The sequence below is a fragment of the Herpailurus yagouaroundi genome, unplaced genomic scaffold (genome assembly GCF_014898765.1).
Source record: "Herpailurus yagouaroundi ecotype Mexico unplaced genomic scaffold, PumYag 139, whole genome shotgun sequence".
NCBI classification, from domain to species: Eukaryota; Metazoa; Chordata; class Mammalia; order Carnivora; family Felidae; genus Herpailurus; species Herpailurus yagouaroundi.
In genome coordinates this window covers 1,829,472-1,852,113 of record NW_024412394.1, presented here as the reverse complement: position 1 = coordinate 1,852,113, position 22,642 = coordinate 1,829,472, and the positions used below count along the sequence as shown (strand labels likewise).

At 43.2% G+C, this 22,642-nt stretch overlaps 2 protein-coding genes across 2 annotated transcripts in view; one reads left to right on the top strand and one right to left on the bottom strand.

Annotated features, from left to right (window-relative positions):
* Window positions 1-7,413, bottom strand: part of LOC121029229 (UHRF1-binding protein 1-like) — a 30,873-nt gene extending 23,460 nt beyond the window's left edge. The window contains exon 1 of the mRNA XM_040473113.1: window positions 7,115-7,413. Coding sequence (XP_040329047.1) covers window positions 7,115-7,158 — 44 coding nt within the window. The 5' untranslated portion in view covers window positions 7,159-7,413. The remainder of the gene's footprint in view (window positions 1-7,114) is intronic.
* A 3,558-nt stretch (window positions 7,414-10,971) lies between these two features.
* Window positions 10,972-13,144, top strand: LOC121029324 (keratin, type II cytoskeletal 8-like). Its single transcript, XM_040473254.1, is given in 2 exon segments — window positions 10,972-11,682; window positions 11,684-13,144. Coding segments are annotated over 2 exon segments (1,545 nt in total). The 5' UTR covers window positions 10,972-11,403; the 3' UTR covers window positions 12,950-13,144.
* The last annotated feature ends 9,498 nt before the right edge of the window (window positions 13,145-22,642 follow it).

The window sequence follows — 22,642 nt, the reverse complement described above, 5'->3', positions numbered from 1 at the left end:
GCTTTACTATATAGATACTGATTGATTCTACTGCTTATAAATACTGGAAAATGTTCTACAGTATCTGATACTAATAAGTCAACATCAGTAGCAAGTACTTGCCTCATCACACAATGATAAAAGGTCTCTTAACAATACTGGATTTCCTTGACCCCTTGTCTCCTCCCACCACTATCCCTACTCCCCAAGTTTAAGGTTCCCGGAATTCTAGCCATGCATTCCCATTCCACATATCTTCTGCACCCACTCAAAGCATCTTCAAACTCTCTGGTTTTCAAGGCAGACAATGGACCACTATCCCTGCCATCAAGGAAGACACACTCCAGTGTGTGTAGAGAATTGAGCTGTGATGAAAAGAATCTTTTTTTTCTTTCAATGATTAAAGCCATACTTACAGATTTATTATCCAACCAGGTTCTATATTAGGTGAGAGCTAAATGACCTCTGATTTTTTTCACTCTAAGAATACAATATATGATTGTGCTATGTTCTTAGATTATGTATAAGTAAATTCACTGGACCCAATTCCATGTATATATTTCTGCTATTTCATCCATGCTGAGGTCAAAGTTTCTTCTTCGTAGTATGCCTTGATATTAAAAACAACAACAACAAAAAAAAAAAAAACCAAAAAGCAATAGACAGGAATAGCCCCTGTTCTCTCTTCTCCTTAAGCACTGATACAAAGAGCATCTGAAGCTGGACGTTTAACCAACTGAGCCACCCAGGTGCCCCCCAAATGTCTAATCCCTTAGATATGTTAGGCACAACCTTAAAGATGTTGGGCTCAGTCAGTCAAGCATCTGACTCTTGATTTCGGATCAGGTCAAGATCTCATGGTTTGTGGATTCAAGCCCCGAGCTAGTCTCTGAAATGACAGTGTTAGCTAAGCTCTGAACTGACTGCCTGGGATAGTCTCTCTTTCTCTCTCTCTGCCCCTGTCCTACTTGCATGCTCTCTCAAATAAACTTTAAAAAAAAAAAAAGAAAGAAAGAAAGAAAATAAAGAAACTAATAGCAATCTCTCTTGAGATTGCTCAACTTCTAGATAAATAGTAATAGTCACTATTTATTGAATACTTTTTCAGGACCAGGCATTTTTATAAATTACTTCTAATCCTCAAAACCACACTGTGCATTACTGTCTCCTCACAGATAAGGAAACTGAGCTTCAAGAAGCTGAAAGACTTGCTGAACACACAGCTTATAAGCAGCAGAGTCAAAATGTGTGGCCACTTTCTGGAATCCAAAGTCCTGGTTCTTTCTGCTACACTGACGTGCGTCTCAATCAATTTTTCAAAGCAGGTAATTTCATGATTTGTGAACCATACATTAAGCTATTGTGTGTCAGATACATACAACCGTATGGCTTTGAAATTTTTATTACTTTTAAATGCTACATTTTAAGACACAAGACACCGTTCCAAGTAAGAAATTTTATGGGGTGGTAGTTATAAATTACCCTAATTATTTTTATTTAACCTGCCTAATTTGAACATTTCTCCAAAAAGATCTTATGTTTTCGATGTTCTGACATTTGCTTGTGACTAAAATTTACAAATAGATCAGAATTTAAAAACTAAACAGAGGCAAATATAAAGTAGCCATCTGGTTTACCACAATGAAGTGTAAAAAAAAAAAAAAAATTTCAAAACATATCCACCAAAATGGCTAAAATGAAAAAGACGAAAAATACCAAGTGTTGGCAAAGGTGCAGACCATCCAGAACTCTCAAACACTTCCAGTGGAAATGGAAATTGATACAGCCACTTTGAAAAACTGTTTAAAAACATCTATTAAAATTTATCATATGCATATCCCACAACCCAGAAATTCCACTCTTATGCATATACCCAATAGATATGTGTACATTTGCTCACCAAAAGACATATACTAGAATGTTTCTACCAGCACTGTTCATTATAGCCCAAACTGGGAAGCTAACCAAATGTCCATCAATAGTAAAACATATCAATAAATTGAGGTATATTCACATAATAGAATGCCACACAACAATGAAAATGCAGAGTCTACAATTTGATTAATCTCACAAAATAACACTGAACTAAAGAAATCAGACATAGAAGCATATATATTATATGATACCATTTATATAAAATACAAAAACAGGTAGAATCTATATTGTTAGAAATCAGGACAGTGGTTACTCTTTGGTAGAGATAATGACAGAAGACACAAGGAGGCTTCTTAGGTGCTGGTAATATTGTTTCTTCATATGGATGCTGATGACAAGAGTATACTCAATTTGAAATATTCAGAAGATGGGAAGCTTATAGTAGCCTAACAGTAAAGAGAATCAGAACGCCTACATTTGAATCTCAGTTCCATCACTTACTAGTTATGATTTTGGGCAAGTTCCTTAACCTCCCTGTGCCTCATTTCTTCATCTATAAAATAGGCCTAATAACTACCACATAGGGTTAGTCTGAGAATTACATCATCATAAGACTTGTAAAGTGCTTATTATATATAGTATTTGCTAAGTAAAAAAAAAAAAAAAAAAAAAAAAAAAACGCTTTATTCTGAAGCAACACAAGAAAATGAAGAAGGGAAACAAAGACATATAAGATTTGACTATTACTAGAAAATGCACAGGGCACCTGACTGGCTCAGTTAGTTAAGTGTCTGACTCCTGATTTGGGCTCAGGTCATGATCTCACAGTCATGATTACTTTTTAATTTTTTTTTTTTAATGTTTATTTTTGAGAGACAGAGAGACAGACAGAATATGAGTGGGGGAGGGGCAGAGAGAAAGGGAGACACAATCTGAAGCAGGCTCCAGGCTCTGAGCTGTTAGCACAGAACCCGACGTGGGGCTCAGTCTCACGAACTGTGAGATCATGACCTGAGCCGAAGGCAGAGGCTTAACCGACTGAGCCACCCAGGCGTCCCACTCATCGTGAGTACTTTTGTCTCAGCCATGTATCGGGCTCCACACTGGGTGTGGAGCCTGCTTAAGATTCTGTCACTCACCCTCTGCCCCTTTCCCACTTGCTCTGTGCACATGCGAAAAAGAAAAGAAAATGAACAAAATAATTATTTAGGAAATGAAGGCAATAATAAGTAAAGTTTAGTAAAAAGGGGCATGACCTGGAAGTTAAAACTACTCCTATAAATCTTCACCTAAACAGACCCTGGGCCAGCAGTCAGTTTCTCTGAGCCTGCAGCTCCCCACTGTCCACTGGGGGTTGGCCACAATGATCTCCTCACGATGATGAGTAATAACAAGGGGAGGCACTGATCACAAACTACGAGGGCTGAGCTCACAGTAGGGTCTCTTATTCTCCAAGAGGACTCTGAAATCTTGTATGCCTCTGGATTTCATTAATACTTGTTTTTAAAATACTTATCATGCCTATCAGCTGTCTCTCCGTCACTCGGGGTCACATTTCTTGCAGCTATTTAGAGTAAATAATTAAGACTTCTGGTAGGTTTCTAAAAGAGCCACTCAAATGGGTTGCTGTCACCCATACTACGGAGGTATTCCTAACTTCTCTGGTCATGTTATAATAGCTACTCTTTATTAAACCCTACTTATATGCTGGGCCGTATAATAAATACTTTATCCCCAATCTTCAAAACAATGTGCTAGGTACTTAGTATTCTTCATTATTCTCATCTTTCACAGATAAGAAAACTAAGGCTCAGAAAGGCTGACCCATTCAAAAGGGCAGAGCTGGAAGGTGAATCAGGCTTCTCTGGCTCCAGAGTCCCATGCTCTTTCCACGAGCCACAGTCCCTTGACTTACTTGACAATCAATCACGTTTCTTACAAAAGGACATTAGCTAAGGTGAGCTAAAACAAAAATAATCTAATTTAGTGAAAAATCAATTTTGGATTTTTTTTAATGATTACTTTTGTTTCTAAGTAAAGGTCTCCTCCTGGGTCAATTTAAATGAATACTGCGCATTGAAACTATTTGTATTACATAGCAGTCATCCAAACCATAGGTTAAAGCCCTTAAAAGATATTTACATTTCTTCCCTGCTGAATCCCCAGTGACCAGATCAGGGCCAGGCCTAGAGCTGGCACTTAACAAAAACATCTTGATGACCACTTCTCTCAAATCTTGTTTACCAAAACACTCTACTGATAAGAAGGATGCATTCTAACAAAACACTTTAATATCTTATACTTCATGACCAAAATTAAACATGAGAGAGAGTCACTGAAATATCCTTCCTGCTGTTAAGACACTCTCCTCCAGGTCAAGTGGCACTGTCATCATCCACAAGTAATTATTAAACACCTACAAATATTTATTTAACATACTGAGGTAACTCAGTATACCTTCTCTTCTCTTTCTCCATGAGATATGGCAAGCCACAGAAGCTGTGGCTTCCCTCCAGGCAGGCCAGCCTCTGCAGGTATCGTAGAGACCATACAAAGACACAAATGTCATACATGATTAGGCCAAAGGCCCAAGGAGTCTGATCTGTCCCTCAAATAGATCCATGTCCTACCAACTTTTCCTGGAGCCCTGATATTGCAGACCCAAATAACCTTCTCTTCCTCTTCCCTATCAACCGCACAACACTGAGGAACCCAGAAATTTCTCCCAATGTCTGTCATACCTACTCCTACCTCATCTAAAAGAGATACTTTGTTCATCTCCAAGGATCCACTGAATAAGTCAGTGTATAGTATTAAATTTTTTCTTTAAAAACTTTATATTCATAGAGAGTACACAGAATATGTGTGCACTAAGCTGGATTCTATTCCATTACTTTACCTTCCATTGCAGCTTGGGCAAGTTGCTTATCCTCTCTGGGCTTTAGTTTTCTCAGCCATAAAATGAGGAGAGTGAAACTAACTAGTCAGGGGTTATTCACCTAGTTCCAGGATGCCTTGAAAGATTCAGGCATGTGCTTTGAGGGTTAATAACTCTCCCCCAGAATTTATATAAAAATCACCTGTTTGCATATGTGTATTTTTCTGGAGAAGTCTATGGCTTATATCAAATTGTCAGCCAAGTCATGGCCCCCAAAATAACTACAGCCCATGTTTAACTGAGCACTTACTATGTGCTAGGCACTGTGCTAAGTCTACATATATTTATTCATGTAACCCTCACAATGACCCTTTGAGTTAGATACAATTATTGTCTTCATTTTACAGTTGAAGAAAGTAAACCAGAAAGAGCCTGGGCTCTTAAACACGAGGCTATGTTGGGTGAGATCATCTCGAAATCCTAAAATTCTCTGATTCTATGTTTATTTAAATGAATAGTTTTCCTTTAGTTAAATTTTCTGTACCACTCACATTCATTAGTCCTACCTTTTTTTTTAATGTTTATTTTTGAGAGCGAGAGCGAGCGCACGCACCAGTGGGGGAGGGGCAGAAAGAGAGGGAGACACAGGATTTGAAGCAGGCTTCAGGCTCTGAGCTGTCAGCACAGAGCCGGAGGCGGGGCTCTAACTCATGAACCGCGAGATCATGACCTGAGCCAAAGTAGGACCCTCAACAGACTGAACCACCCAGTGCCCCTAGTCCTACCTTTTTTTTAAGTGACTCAGGACCCTAAGATCAAGAGTCAGATCTTCTATCCATTGAGCCAGCCAGGTGCCCCCATTAGTCCCACTTTTAAATCTTTATACAGAACAACCAAACTCATGGAACATCCCAGATGAATGCTACCTGAAAAATAATACATTAGAAAACTAATCTGAGTAAAGGGTCCAAAGGCACTTTCCAGTCCCAGCCTCCAATCCGCTTTTACTTTTACAACATGGTGATTAACTAACAGATGTATCTGAATCTAATTACTAAAGTCTAAAATCAAAGAACAGTAAATAAGCCAGAGTATCAGCCAGAAAGGGGGATGCAGCGGCAGCAAAAGCTTCTCACCATACCACTCATCAATCCAGTGAAAAGACCAGGAAAGGTACATTGGTCCAAGGCCCCTGTGCCCCCTGTTGACTAGCGACACCCCCTAATCCCACCTCCTGAAAACCACTGATCAGTGTGGACAAGGCTTGAATCAGTCTCCCCTTGAGATACAAAGGCTGGTTAAAAGTATTAAGGCATTCCCAAATCCTGCCTTGGAATAAGAAGCAAAAACTAAGTGAAAGGCTTCCAATTTTTGCACATACCGGTTCTGACAACCTGCAACGGTAACACAGGAGTCAGCAGTTACCCAGTTACTGGAAACTGTTTTGTCGGACACCAGCCTGCCCCCCCCCCCATTACTGAGGGACATAACATTGCTTAATAAATGGCTGCAAAGAAGTGAACTTTGTTAGTTCATTTCACAGGCTGTCAAAAATCCTCCACATCTTAAAGGGAAGGTTGTTGAAACTTTATGCCCAACTCTCATCACCTTTATCCATTTAGTTTGTGTAATGAGAAGAGAAGCAAAGGAGGGAGAAAACAGATCAAGGGAATGGCCCTGGGTGCAGGGATTATATCCTTTCCAGGGGTGATGCAACAGGGTCAGCCAAAGAAGTGGAGGAGCTGGGAGCTTCTAGGAAGGAAGAAACCAGTGTCGGAGTTGGAAATCCGAGCGGAAAATGGATTATGAAGGACTAGGGGTCACGGTTATTTAGAAGAGGCCGGAGGATAAAGGGTCTAGTCTGGACCTAGTACCAGGAAGGAGAGAGAGAGGAAGCGGTGGAAGGGTTGGTGGGGCCGGTAAGGAGGCGGGCAGAGGAACCAAAGGGGAGAGGAAAAGGCAGGGTCGGACAGGAAAGGGTGGCATCCCTGGGGGCCTCGGAGGGGACGGTCTGAGTGTCTGGGGGACGTGCAAGCGAGGACGGGGTGACCTGTTCGGCTGTGTGGGAATTGAGTGCGGGGGCGGACGGCCAGGAGGGATACGGAGGCTGCAAGAGTGGAGGGGAGAGCCTGGAGTGCCCCCCGAGGGCAGGAGCGCCCAGCACTGGAGGGCCCAGGGCGAGGGAAGAAGAGTGGTGACAACGGTCGGGGCCAGCGGAGCGGGCCGGAGGCTGTCCAGCTCGAGTTGAGGCGAGGGCCGCCACGGAGTCCCGGCTCGGGCTGAAGAGAGGGAGACCGGCCCGAAGCAGGGGGTACGGGAGGAGGGTCGAAGGGGGTTAGAAAGGGCCCCGGGACGGCTGGGGGCCGGCGCTGGCGCTCTCACCGGGACAGGTGCTTCAGGATCTGCTTCTTAATGATCCCGGCCATGCCGGAGCCGCGGCCCGCGTGGAAGGCAGGCGGGCAGCTGTGGCCTCCTCAGTCGTGAAGAGGCGGCCCCTCAACTCGCCGCAGCGCGGGGACCGGATGCCGCCGCCACAGCCGCCGCCATGGCGCTCTCCCGCCCCTGCCCCGGCGCCGGGAGCTCCGCCACGATCCCACCCACCCGCGCGGCGCCGCGGTAGCCAGCGGTGAGCGACCCGAAGACCGCGCGCTGCTAGCCCGGCTCGCAGCGGCCGGAGGCGCGCGCGGCGAGAGGGGCGCGCGTGACGAGGGGCGGGGCTGGCGCGTGGTGAGGGGCGGGGCGAGCGCGCGCACGCGCAGCGACGGGTGGGAGAGCTAACTCCGTACTCTCTCTCTTTCTGCCCTGCGGTCAGCCGCTGAAAGGTTTCGCCTCCGAACTATACAAGGTTCACACTCCGGCAATTGCTTTGAAACATAAGGGAAAAGACGGCATGTTTGTGATTTTTGGCAGGAATTCGCCAGATAATTGCGCAGCCCCTGGCCCATTTCTCGTTCACTTCCTTCATACGGTCATTCTTTATTGGTTGAGCACCAACTAACGCCACTCCAGGAATCGGACTGAGGAGTGACAAATAGTCTCAAGAACGTCACGGACCCTTAGAACCACCGCGGTCTGCTGCTTTGTGCTAAAGAACTGAGAAGGGGGCGCCGTGTCACCGTCTATCTTGGTGCTCCTCTTAATCTCTCCCTGGCTAACCAATAGGCAAATGTTTACCCAACACGTAAGGAACTGAAGCCCAGGAAAATAGTTGAAAAAGCTTGCCCACAGCCACAACTACTTAGTGAGACTCAGGACTAGAACCCAAGTGTTCTTCCTCTCAATCTAGTTGCTATTTCCACTCTATTTCGTTCATGCATTTAAAAGTGTAACCCATATGCTGGGGGACACCTGTAGAACCGGTGGCAAAGATGAAAAGATGGCAGTTTTCTGGACTTAAATCGTAGAACAAACTCCCGGTAAAATACTCTCTGAGACAGGCTTATAGGAAATCTGGCCAGCTATTCATATTTGTGAATAGGTAATGTATGCACCTAATACGTGCACATAATACAATTGTTGCCTGATTCCAGAGATAGTTTAAGCATGGTCAACTATATAAATGTTAAATTTTTTAAATAACCAACAAAATTCGTGTATTCCTATGTGTACCTTGTAATAAGTTCAATTTTCCCTAGAAGTTCCCCCAAATTACCTTTAAAAAAAAAAGTTTATTCCTGAGAGAGACAGACAGACAGAACATGAGTGGGGAAGGGGAAGAAAGGGAGACACAGAATCCGAAGCAGGCTCCAGGCTCTGAGCTGTCAGCATAGAGTCCCATGCGGGGTTCCAACTCAGGAGCAGAGTGGTCAGACCCTCAACCGACTGAGCCACCCAGGTGCTCCCCAAATTACCCTTTTATTTTTTTTTAACGTTTATTCATTTTTGAGGCAGAGAGACACAGCATGAATGGGGGAAGGTCAGAGAGAGAGGGAGACACAGAATCCGAAACAGGCTCGAGGTTCCGAGCCGTCAGCACAGAGCCCGACGCAGGGCTCGAACTTACAAACCGCGAGATCATGACCTGAGCTGAAGTCACGGACCGCGAGATCATGACCTGAGCCGAATTCAGATGCCCAACGGACTGAGCTACCCAGGCGCCCCCCAAAATTACCTTTTTATTTTTTTTTTAATTTTTTTTCAACATTTATTTATTTTTGGGACAGAGAGAGACAGAGCATGAACGGGGGAGGGGCAGAGAGAGAGGGAGACACAGAATCGGAAACAGGCTCCAGGCTCCGAGCCATCAGCCCAGAGCCTGACGCGGGGCTCGAACTCACGGACCACGAGATCGTGACCTGGCTGAAGTCGGACGCTTAACCCACTGCGCCACCCAGGCGCCCCAAAAATTACCTTTTTAAAAGGGAAGCAAATAATCCTCAGCCTGGGTGCTCTACTACCCAAATCCCTCCAGCAGGACTGCACAGTCTATCATTATTTGTCCCTCTGCCCACTTCTCAACTGAAAACATTCCAGGAACCAATAGATCCTATGGAAGAAGTTTCTTGCCAGGATTATTGACCATTATCACTCCCTCCCAATTCATCTGCCAGCTGTAGCGACCTTGAGGCAATTTCTTGCATTTTGTACTTCTTTTCCTGGAGAACCCTAGCAGCTGATTGGATATCTGACATCAGCTATGTAAAGCAAAGCCTCCCCAAGCTCAGAGACTCAGAATCCTTGTTGAACAATTCATCATGCCCGGTGAATGAATTGTTTTTGTTGAAAGGAAAAACTCATGCTCTAAAAAAAAAAAAAATATGTCCCCTCTAGGGACAGTGGAATAGGAGAATTCATAGTCTAACAAATAATATTAATGTGTTTATCTTTTCCTGCAATGCTAAGAATGCAAAGCACATAAAAATAAAAGAGGGTACCCTGGTGGCTCAGTTGGTTAAGCAACGAACTCTTGGCTTTGGCTCGGGTCATGATCTTACAGTTGGTGAGATTAAGCCCCATGATGGGCTCTGCACTGACAGCGTGGAGCCTACTTAAGATTCTCTCTCTCTTCTCACTCTACCCCCTCCCACTCATGCTCGCTCTCACTCTCTCAAAATAAATAAACATTTAAAAATACTTTTAAAATAAAATATAAATAAATAAAAGGAACTTGGGCCCAATCCATACTTTTTTTTAAAGTTAAACATTTTTAGATGATTGTATGTTAACTTTCAGTTGGAAGAAATAATGCAAAGATATTCCTATATCCTTTACTCAGTTCCCCCAAGGGTAACATGTTGTAAAACTTCAGTATGATATCACAAACCAGAATATTGACATTAATACACTCCGTATACAGAGCATTTCTACTTTTCTGATATGAATGTCTTTTATTTCCTTTTCTTGACTTATAGAGCAGGCTACAATTCCTGGCACTTTGTTTAATAGGTCTGGTGATGTTACCAGATAGAGAACAGGTTCTGCTGCTTGCCACTCAATCAATACTTGGGAGGCAAGTGATCCCTGTGAAAGGAAAGGTTGCTTTATTCAGGAAGCCAGCAACCAGGGAAGATGGAAGGTTTTAAGGGAGTAGTCATGGGGGTGGGGCGCCTGAGTGGCTCAATCAGGTGAGCAAATGACTCTTGATTTTGGCTCTGGTTGTGATCTCACGGTCATGGGATCAAGCCCTGCATCAGACCTCATTCTGAGCGTGAAGCCTGCTTGGGATTCTCTCTCTTTCCCTCTGATTCTCTCTGCTGCTCATGCTCTGTCTCTCTTTCTCTAAAACAAGAAAGATGAAGGAGGAGGAGGAGGGGGAGGAGAAGAAGTTGTTATGGGAAGAAGGGAGGGGGGCTATGTGCAGGAGAAGCTGGTGCCCAGGCGGTTAGGTTTGTCCTTTGTCGACATGACCCTGAACAGATTTGCTGACACCAGTGGCGACTGTTTTCGAACGTAGTCAGATCTTATCTTCTGAGAAAGATGGGTCCTTCACTGCTCAAGGCCAGTGGTCTGAAAATCTCAAGGAGACTGTGTTAGTTCTGCTACAGACGATGGGACTTTGGTCAGCAAGCAAGGAGTGCATAAGCTTGAAGCAAAGGGACCCTTAAGACCAGTTGGAATGCTGTTACAATGAAAGCACACATACTTTCTCTGTTCCCAGTCTTAGTAGGAAAGCATTCAGTCTTTCACCATTAAGTATGTTAACTGTAGATTTTTTGTGGATGCTCTTTATCAAGTTAAGGAAGTTCTCCTCTAGTCCTACTTTTCTGAGAGTTTTTATCAAGAATAAATGTTCAATTTTTTCAAATGTTTTTTTTCTGCATTGGATGTTATGTTCATATGATTTTTCTTTACCCTGTTAACATGGTGTATTACACTGATGGACTTTCAAATTCTGAACCAGCCTCCATCCCTAGAATAAACCTCATTTGGCCACGGTATATAATTACTTTCATAGATTGCTGAATTCTATTGTTAATATTTGCTTAAGAATTTGTGTATATTTCTTTGATGGCTAATGATGTTGGGCATCTTTTCATGGCTTAGAAGCCATTCGTATATCTTCTTTGGAGAAGTATCTATTCAGATTCCTTTTAAATCAGGTTGTCTTTTTGTCATTGAGTTGCAACAGTTCTTTTTATATTCCAGATACAAATCCTTTGTCAGATATATTATTTGCAAAAAATTCTCCAATTCTGTGAGTCATCTTTTCATTTTCCTGATTGTGTCCTTTGATGCACAAAAAGTCTTTTTTAGACCCTAGAAGCAACTTCTCAGCTCTTTCTCGAACCTCGGTCAGGTTCAGCCTACTCGCCTCCACTCCAGCCTCCACCATGTCCAGCAGGGTGACCCAGAAGTCTTACAAGGTGTCCACCTCCGACCCCCGGGCCTTCAGCAGCCACCCCTTCACTAATGCACCTGACGTCCACATCAGCTCTGCCCTGTCCCAGGTGGGCAGGGGAAGCAGCTTCAGGGGTGGCCTGGGCAGCAGCATGAGTGTGATTGGGGGCTACAGCAGGGCTGGGGGGTATGGGGGGCATCACGGCTGTCTCAGTGAACCAGAGCCTGCTGAACCCCCTTAAGCTGGAGGTGGACCCCAACATCCAGGCTGTGCATACCCAGGAGAAGGAACAGATTAAGAGCGTCAACAACAAGTTTGCCTCCTTCATCGACAAGGTGCAGCATCTGGAGCAGCAGAACAAGATTCTGGAGACCAAGTGGAGCCTCCTAGAGCAGCAGAACACTGCTCGGAGCAACATCAACAAGATGTTCAAGAGTTACATCAACAACCTTCAGCGGCAGCTGGACACCCTGGGCCAGGAGAAGTTGAAGCTGGAGGTGGAGGTTGGCAACATGCAGAGCCTGGTGAAGGACTTCAAGAATAAGTATGAGGAGATCAAAGAATGTGCAGACATGGGGAATGAATTTGTCCTCACCAAGAAGGGTGTGGATGAAGCTTACATGAATAAGGTGGAGCTGGAGTCCCACTTGGAAGGGCTGACCGACGAGATCAACTTCTTAAGGCAGCTGTACTTCTGGGACACGTCTGTGGTGCTGTCCGTGGACAACAGCCACTCCCTGGACCTCGATGGCATCATTGTTGAGGTTAAGGCCCAGTACAAGGAAATTGCCAACCGCAGCCGGGCCGAGGCTGAGACCATGTACCAGATCAAGTATGAGGAGTTGCAGACATTGGCTGGGAAGCACGGGGATGACCTCCATCACACGAAGACGGAGATTTCCGACGTGAACCAGAACATCAGCCAACTCCATGCTGAGATCAAGGGCCTCAAAAACCAGAGGGCTTTCCTGGAAGCCACCATAGCTGATGCTGAGCAGCGTGGGGAGCTGGCCGTTAAGGATGCCCATGCTCAGGTGGCTGAGCTAGAAGCCTCCCTGCAGCAAGCCAAGCAGGACATGGCCCAGCAGCTGCGGGAGTACCAGGAGCTCATGAACATCAAGCTGGCTCTGAACATTGAGATCACCATCTGCCACAAGCTGCTAGAAGGTGAGGAGAGCAGGCTGGAGTCTGGGATACAGACCATGAGTATCCACACTAAGACCACTAGCGGCTACTCAGGTGGGCTGGGCTCAGCCTATGGGAGCCTCAAGAGCCCTGGTCTCTGCTATGGCCTGAGTACCTTCCAGTCCAGCTTCGGTCCTGGCAGGGGCTCCACTTCCCTCAGCTGTGTCAGTTCCTCCAAGGCTGTGGTGGTATAGAAGATTGAGATCCGTGACGGGAAGCTGGTGTCCGAGTCGTCTGATGTCCTATCCAAGTGAACAACCAGCCTGCGGGGGGAAGGAGCCATGCAGGGCAGCGTTGGGAACAGGAGGCCCACCTAATACTCAGCCCATCCTCAGCCTATCCTTAGGGGGAGTCCACTGCCCTGGGTACCCCTCTTGCCCATGCCCCCAACTAAAAGCCAATTCAAGTGTCTTTTCCCAAATAAAGCCTCAGATGGCTCTGCCAATCCCCCCCTCAAAGTCTTTTTTTAGTTTGCTTGTTGTTGTTGTTGTTGATTTACATAATCTCTACACCCAATATGGGCCTCGAACTCATGACCAGAGACCAAGAGTCGCACGCTCCACTGACTGAGCCAACCAGGCACCCCTGAAGCACAAAAATTTTTAATTTTGATGATATTCAGTTTCTTTCTTTCTTTTTTTTTCTTTTGTTGCTGTGCTTGTGGTGTTACATCTAAGGAATAGTTGTATAATCCAAGGTCAGGAAGATTTACATCTATTTTTCTTCTAAAAGTTTTAGCTCTGATATTTAGGAATTTTATCCATTTTGAGTTCATTTTTGTATGTGGTGCGATAAATGCGACCGACTTCATTTACTTCTTATGTGGATATCCAGTTGTCTTAGCATCATTTGTTGAGTAATCTTTCCCCGTTGGAATGTCTTGGTGAAAATCAATTGCTGATAAAAGTCACAATCCATTTCTGGATTCTTGATTCTTTCTATTCCATTCATCTGTATGTCCATCCTTACACCAATAGCACAGTGTCTTGATTAGTATAACTTTGTAAGAAGTTTTGAAATGAGGAATCTATAGTGTTTTTGTGTATTTAGAGCTTTTAGATGCATAGCTTTTAGTTGATTCTCTAGTTATTACATTATTTATATCACAGTCTTATCACAGTCTACTCTACTGTCAGTTACCAGTTCAAGTGAAGTGCAGAAAATTCACCTCCCTTTAGGTCTCTTTTCCCTCCCATAGGTATAATTGCCTTAAATATTTTCTCTGTATACATTCGGAGCTACATTAATCAGCATCATAATTTTTGCTTTGATCATCCAACATAATTTAGAAAACTCAGGAAAAGTAGTCTATTATACTTACCCACAGTTCTGCTTACTGTGTTTCCTTCATTCTTGATGTTATGGGATTCATTCATTTATTTCCTTTCTGTTTTGAGAACTTTTTAGCCATTCTTTTAAAGTAGCAGCATTCTTTTTAAGCTAGCAGTAAATTCTCTTAGTTTTCTTTCATCAGAGGACATCTTTATTTTCCATTTATTCCTGAAGCATATTTTTACTGGATATTGGATTCTGGGCTAAGAGCTCTTTTATTTCAGCTCTTGAAAACTATTCTGCCACTTCCCTCTGGTGTCCATTGTTTCTGATGAGACATCTGTCCTTCAAATTGTTTTCCCTCAAGAATAAGGTATCATTTTTCTCTGGCTGTTTTCAAACTTTTTGTCTTTAGTTTTCACAAGTTTGACTCTGACATAACTTGATGTGGATTTCTTTGAATTATCCTGACTGAAGGACACCTGGCTGGTTCAGTTGATGGAGCATGTGACTCTTAATCTTGGGGTCGTAAATTTGAGCCCTACTCTGGGCAGAGAGATTACTTAAAAATAAAATCTGGGGGAAAAAGTATATGAGTTATCCTGATTGAGGGTCATTCAATTTCTTGAATATATAGGTTTATGTCTCTTACAAATCTGGAACGTTTTCAACAATTATTTGTGCTAGTGCACTCTTTGGCTCTTTCCTTTTTTTCCTCCTGGGGCTCTGACAACATGAATATTAGACTTTTGTTATGTCCCACAGGTCCCTGAAGTTCTACCTTTTTTTTCTTTTTTTTAGTTTATTTTCTATTGTTCAGACTGGGTATTTTTACTGTTCTATGCTTAAGTTTACTGATTATTTCATGTTACTGATTATTTGCCGTTAAGCCCATCCACTGAATTTTTTGTTTTTTGATTCCAAAATTTCCATTTGCTTCTTCTTCATGTCTTCTATTTCTTTGCTGAGACTTTCTATTTCTTCATTGGTTTTGAGCATGTTCATAATTGCTCATCGAAGCATTTTTATGATAGCTGCTCTAAAATCTTGTCAAATAATTCTAGCCTCTCTGCCATCTTGGTATTGACATCTACTGATTACCTTTTTTTAAATTCAATTTGAGATCTTCCTGATTCTTGGTATGATGAGTGATTTTAGATTGAAACCTGGACATTTTCGTATTTTAAGACTCTGGATCTTATTTAAACCTTCTGTTTAGCTGACTTTTTCTCACACTGGTCTGGCAAAATGGAGAGGGGCCCTCTTGCTACTGTCAGGTGAAGCTATATAGAAGTCCAGGTTGACAATCAGCCTCCTTGGACACACAAGGGAAGGGTTCCTCATTACTGCGAGGCTAAGATGGGCGTTCTGGCTCTCTAGTAGGGCTCAACGTATACTTCCCTAGCAGGGTGTAGCACACAGCCCCTCATAAGGGATCCACTGACATGGGGGGGGGGGGTGTGCAGCCTCATGACCACTGGACATTGTTGAAAGTCCTTAAGGTCCTACCTAGGCCTCTCTGCCATTACCTCTGTCAGGAAGGCTGAGTGCCTTGTTATTGACTGATGGGGCTGCTAATCTCAGCTCCTTATTTGGCCTTCTCTGATACCACCCCAGCAGGAGTTTGGGGAATTTCAATACTGGGGAATTTCAATACACCCTCACAAAGGTAGAAGAGTAAGTGCCCCGCTTGGTCTTTGTGGCACAAGTAGGAATAGGGCCAGGGTTTTTTCTGTGGTGTTTGGCTGGAGTAAAGTGGTTATTGTCTAAAAGTTTTCTATCTTGCTGTCTCTTTTCTAGTCCTTTGGCTGTAGAAAGCAGGCTTTCCAGGGCACCTGGGTGGCTTAGTTGGTTAAGTATCCGACTTCAGTGCAGGTCATGATCTCTGGGTTTGTGAGTTCAAGCCCCACGTTGGGCTCTGTACTGACAGCTCAGAGCCTGGAGCCTACTTTGGATTCTGTATTTCCCTGTCTCTCTGCCCCTCCCTGCTCACTCTCTCTCTCTGTCAAAAATATATATAAACATTTGAAAAACTTTTTTAAAAGAAAGCAAGCAGGCTTTTCTTGGGGTGTGCTTTGTCTATGGCCTATCAGTATTTCTTGGTTGCTAGCTTCTTCTGCTCCCAAGTCTGGGATATATGAAGCAAAAAGAAAAATCCAGAGCTCATTATGTTGTTCCTTGGGTCCCAAGGTCTGCCTTCTTTCCACCTTTCAGTCTTCTTATGCTTGTTTTACACACACACACCGCACACACACGCATACACACACATTCATTCTAGGGTTTTAGTTATACTTAGCAGTAGGATAGGGTAAAGTACATCTACTCCATCTTTCTGGAAGCCTAAGTCCAAACATTTTCTTTAATGTTTTTAACATTTTATTTTGAATTAGTTATAGATTCATAGGAAGTTGTGAAGATCATACAGAGAAGCCCTGTGTACCCTTCACCAGCTTTCCTGCAATGGTTACATCTTACATAACTACAATAAAACATAAAACCCAGGAAATGGATACAGGCATATCTCAGAGATATTGCAGGCTGAGTTTGGTTCCTTCCAGACCACCACAATAAAGCAAATATCACAATAAGACAAGTCAAATAAGTTTTTTGGTTTCTTACTACATGTAAGTTTATAGTATACTGTAGTCTATTAAGTGTGCAATAGCATTAGGTCTGAAAAAAACAATGTATATACCTTTTTAAAAAAATACCTTACTGTGACAAATATCATATGACTTCACTCATATGAGGACTTTAAGCTACAAAACAGATAAACATAAGGGAAGGGAAGCAAAAATAATATAAAAACAAGGAGGGGACAAAACATAAGAGACTCTTAAATATAGAGAACACCAGAGGGTTGCTGGAGGGATTGGGGGAGGGTGGATGGGCTAAATGGGTAAGGGACATTAAGGAATCTACTCCTGATATCACTGTTGCACTATATGCTAACTAACTTGGGTGTAAATTAAAAGATAATTAATTTAAAAAAACCTTACTGTGGGGCGCCTGGGTGGCTCAGTCGGTTAAGCGTTATGTCTCTTGATTTCAGCTCAGGTCATGATCTCTTAGTTTATGAGATCGAGGCCTGCATCAGGCTCTGCGTTGATAGCGGGATTCTCTCTCCCTCTTTCTGCCCCCCCCCTCCCCTGCGAGCACACATACACCCTCTCAAAATGAGTCACTTTTTTTTTTTAATTTAATTTTTTATTTTTTAAAATTTACATCCAAATCCAACTTCCCAACTTGGACTCTTGGTTTCAGCTCAGGTCATGATCTCACTGTTCATAGGTTCAAGCCCCATGTTGGGCTCCATGCTGACAGCACAGAGCCTGCTTGGGGTTCTTTTTCTCTCCCTTTCTCTGTGCCCCTCCTCTGCTGTCTCTCTCAAAATAAGTAAACTTAAAAAAAAAAAAAAGAGCACAATATTGATAGGTGTGTATAATTCCTCATTTAATCACATGGATAGACTTATATAACTACTACCACAATCAAGATACAGCCTACTCGGTCACTATAAAAATCTCCCTCACGCTACCTTTTTACAGACATTTCCTACTCTCCTCACTCCCAACACATCCCTAACCCCTAGCAACCACTAATTTGTTCTTCATCTTGATTTTGTCATCAATGGAAACATGCAGTATGTGACTTTTCAGAGTGGCTTTTTTCACTCAAGCATACTGCCCTTGAGATCCATCAAGTTTTATCAGTAGTTTATTCCTTCTTATTACTGAGCAATATTCTACCCACCTATACCCAGAGAAGGAGAAGAGTATGCAAACAAGGAAAGGTGATTTTATAGAGAACTCAAGAGCAAGAGTGTTGAGAAGCAGAGATGGGTTATCATTGCCTATTAGGATTCTCGAGAGTAGTTTTCTAGTTTGTGATAGCTATGACGTTTTTAATTTTTTTTTTTTCAACGTTTATTTATTTTTGGGACAGGGAGAGACAGAGCATGAACGGGGGAGGGTCAGAGAGAGAGGGAGACAGAGAATCGGAAACAGGCTCCAGGCTCTGAGCCATCAGCCCAGAGCCTGACGCGGGGCTCGAACTCACGGACCGCAAGATCGTGACCTGGCTGAAGTCGGACGCTTAACCGACTGCGCCACCCAGGCGCCCCTCTATGACGTTTTTAAAACCACTTCACTGGGGCGCCTGGGTGGCTTGGTCGGTTAAGCGTCCAACTTCGGCTCACGTCATGATCTCACGGTCCGTGAGTTCAAGCCCCGCGTCGGGCTCTGTGCTGACAGTTCAGAGCCTGGAGCCTGTTTCAGATTCTGCATCTCCCTCTCTCTCTGCCCCTCCCCTGCTCATGCTCTGTCTCTCTCTGTCTCAAAAATAAATAAACGTTAAAAAAAAAAAAAAAGTTAAAAAATAAAACCACTTTACTGAGGTATGATTGACATACAGAAAAGCACACAGTTTTTAAAGTTTTGACATATACACACACCAGTGACATCACCACCACAATCAAGGCAATGAACGCGTCCACCCCTCTCAACAGCTCTAGCTGTTCTGAGCCACACCGACTTCCCTGATGGTCCGGCAGTACTTTAAGTAGACTTCTACTTCAGAGTCTTTGTACTTGCTGTTTCCTCTACCTGGAAAGCTTATGCCCTAGACATCTCCATGGCTCCCCCAGCCCCCACCCCTTCATGTCATCTCCGCAGCCACCCCTGATCTGGCACTCCCTATGTCTCCTACTTACTTTACAGCATGTATCATACAAAGGTGTTGTTTCTTACTGTCTGACTTCTAGCAGGACAAATTCATCAATATTACTCTTCTCCTTGAGCATCTTTTTAAAATTTTTTTTTTTAACATTTTTATTTTTATTTTTGAGACAGAGAGAGACAGAGCATGAGCAGGGGAGGGGCAGAGAGAGAGGGAGACACAGAATCCGAAGCAGGCTCCAGGCTCTGAGCTGTCAGCACAGAGCCCGACATGGGACTCGAACTCACAGACCGCGAGATCATGACCTGAGCCAAAGTCGGATGCTCAACCGACTGAGCCACCCAGGCGCCCCAAGCATCTCTTTTTAATCAGTCAGGTTAGATTCCCCTGCATGTAACAGAAAACTCAAAAAATGACAAGACTTCAACAAAAAGTATGTTTATATCCCTTCCATGTAAAAGAAGTCTGAGGTAGGCAGTTCAGGCAGCTCATCAATCATTAGGGACCTAGACTCCTTCTATCTTGCTAACATCATCCTTAGTTGCCAGTTTGTGGTGCAAGATGTTGTTTACATTTCAAACAAATATCATATCCACATTCCTATCAACAGGAAAGAAAAATGGCGGGAAAAACAGACATGTTCTCTCCTGCCATGTGGCCTCACCTAACTAAAAGCTATGGCAAATGTGCTATTCATTGCTGAAGGGCATTAGGGGTTCTAGGGGCGTCTAGGTGGCTCAGTTGGTTAAGCAGCTGACTTTAGCTCAGGTCAGATGGTGATCCCAGGGTCATGGGATCAAGCCCCAGTTCAGGTTCTGCGCATATAGCACATAGCCTGCTCGGGATTCTCTCTCCCTCAATCTCTGCCCCGCCCCTGCTCGAACTCTCTCTCTTTCTCTCTCTCACTCTCAAATTAAATAAACTTTAAAAACAATTAGGGGTTCTGTGATTACAGATAGTAATAGATACTGGGGTGGGCAAGTAGTAATTCTGCCTGCCATTCTAGGCTCTATTACCTTACTCATCTTTTTGTCTCTCTCTACCTGTTTCACTGCACCAGCAGAGGCCTAAGAGATAAAAGGGATAAAAAGAGGAGAAATGTAGCATTTGAACACTGAGGTAAAATTCTTTGTCCTACCTTTTACTTCTTTATTCTTTCAACAACTAGCCCCCCTTTCCCCCGCCACCAAAGTTACTAGGATGCGATGTGCAGGCAAAGAAAAGGGAAAAGTTTTAGACCTGTTTCTCAGTGTCACTGTGAAAGCTGAATAAAAGTCCTCGCAAAGGGATTTGAGATTTTGGCTTCCTATGCTGTGTTCAAAGTCTTATTATTAGATGAGCACTAAGTTAATGGGCTTTTCTTAAATGGCAGCTGAGGAAAGACACTTATTCAAAAAGAACACGTGTGGAGAAACTGGAAAACACCTTGATGGGTCATCAAAATTATCATCACCGAGGGGCAGACGGACCCTGTGTGCCTGCCTACAGATGTGATATCCTACGGACAGAGCTGAGGACATGTACTAGAATGTAATCCTGAGAAAACATCAGGCAAATCCAAAATGAGAAATGAGGAACATTGTATTAAACAAAAGCTGGTGAAATTCTCAGTGTCATAAAAGACAAAGGCTGAGAATTGTTCTAGATTAAAGGAGGCTAAGGAAATCTGACCAAAAAATAAAGTACATGATTCTAGAGAGGATCCTGTACAGGAAAGGGGAAAAAACTGTAAGGGCCATGTTGGATCAACGGACAAAAATGAAATATGGTGGGTAGATTAAATTATTGAGTAAAGTTTACATTTTTTTGAGCTTGATAACTAAACCATGGTTGTGTAAGAAAATGTACTCATTCTTAGGAAATACATACGTAAGTATTTATGGTAAGAGGCATGATACAAGCAACTTACTCTCAAATGGTTCAGGAAAAAAATATATACATGTATATACAGAGAGAGGGAGAGAGGGAGAAAACACGTACACAAATAAACAAATGAAGTGAAATGCCAATAGCGGATACCCTGGTCGGAAGGTATCTAAGTGTTCTTTGTACAGTTCTTTTCTTGCCAACTTTTCTGTTAAGTCTGAAATCCCTCCCACCCCTGAAGAGTGAGGACAATAAGCAGCATGCAGATTACCTTAATCCTGCACCTGTCTAATGAACTGTTCTGGATGTTTTATTTGATTCTCTGCCAGAAAATCTAACGCTTAAGTTTTCAATTGGGAGGGAAAGAAATGACCCCTGTTAGATAACATTTATTCAGGACACTTCTGTCAGAAAAACCTCAGGCAGGCCAGGCTTTTTTCTTCTGTTCACCAAATGTATCCAGGAACCTAAAAGATACCATCTGACCGAAGCTACTTAATTGGGACACGCACTTAATCACCACCGGACTTTTTCCATACAGGATGACCAAATTAGCCTGTGGCTCTATGCAAGGATCCCATTTCTCATGCAGCTGGGAATTAAGGGGACTGGCATTCTGACAAACCACTAAAGCCAAGGGAGTGGAAATGATGCTAGCTTAGACTTCAAATGCACTTCAGTGACTCTAGATCTCCCCACAGAAAAGGAAGAAAGTATGTTACCCCATATCTACGCTAACTTCTTCAATTCTTGAGATCTAGTGGCATTCTTGTTTGCACTATACAAATCTCACATCATAGTCAACTCATATTTTACAGTTAAAACCAGATGTGTAAAGGCATAGATCAACAGCAGTAAATAAGTTTGGGTTCTTCACAGCCTCTTACAAAGGAAATGTCTTATGATCGTCAGCTGTAAGTTTGGCTTTTAAGAGGTTTTCTTTTTTTTTTTTTTTTTTTTTTAATTTTTTTAACGTTTATTTATTTTTGGGACAGAGAGAGACAGAGCATGAACGGGGGAGGGGCAGAAAGAGAGGGAGACACAGAATCGGAAACAGGCTCCAGGCTCTGAGCCATCAGCCCAGAGCCCGATGCGGGGCTCGAACTCACGGACCGCAAGATCGTGACCTGGCTGAAGTCGGACGCTTAACCGACTGCGCCACCCAGGCGCCCCTTAAGAGGTTTTCTTAATGTTTATTTATTTTTGAGAGACAGAGAGAGAGAGGGAGAGAGCGAGAGAGAGAAAATGAGCAGAGGAGGGGCAGAGAAAGAGAGGCAGACAGAGAAGTCGAAGCAAGCTCTGAGCTGTCAGCAGAGTCCAACGTGGGGCTGGAACCTACGAACCATGAGTTCATGACCGAGTCAAAGTCACACATTTAATCAACTGAGCCACCCAGGTGCCCCAGTTTGACTTTGAAGGAGTTAATAAAGACAAAAAGAAACTTCGAATTATTTATTCCTACTTGTGTTCATTGTAAAGTTTGTTAAACTTTTAATTCATCACACTGTTTTTCTAAAGCTATATAAAAACACGTTCTTCAAAGAAATGTTTTGGGGCCCCTTGTTAGTTCAGTCGGAGTGCGCAACTCTTGATCTCAGGCTGAGTTCAAGACTCAACACTGGGTGTGGAGATTACTTACAAATAACTTGGAAGGAAGGAAGGAAGGAAGGAAGGAAGGAAGGAAGGAAAAGGAAGGAAGGGTGGGTGGGTGTTTCTAGAATGGATATTCAACCTTAAAAACATACTTTGGAAAAAGCTTTCTTTTAGGAAGACCGAGGTTATTCCTAAGTACCGAGGCTATTTTAAAAAATAAAATAGGTACCTGTGGGCTTTCTGTGTATATACAAAAGCCAGCCTCAGCACCTTGAGCCTGACAGAGCCATCCAAACCACAAACTTGCTGAGTCACATGTTAAGCTCAGTTGGCAGTTTCCTCTAACAACCTCTTAAGTCTGCAAATTTAAATTAAAAATCTGAGCTATAAAAGTCAGATATATAAATAATCAATTTCTGATAAGTCCTTCTTTAAAAGATGTAACAATGAGAAACTAAAAAGCAACAAGTAGTCCCAGCAAAGGCTCAGATTAGGAAATTGACTCAGCTTTTAGAGAGAGAGCACAAAATCATCCCTAT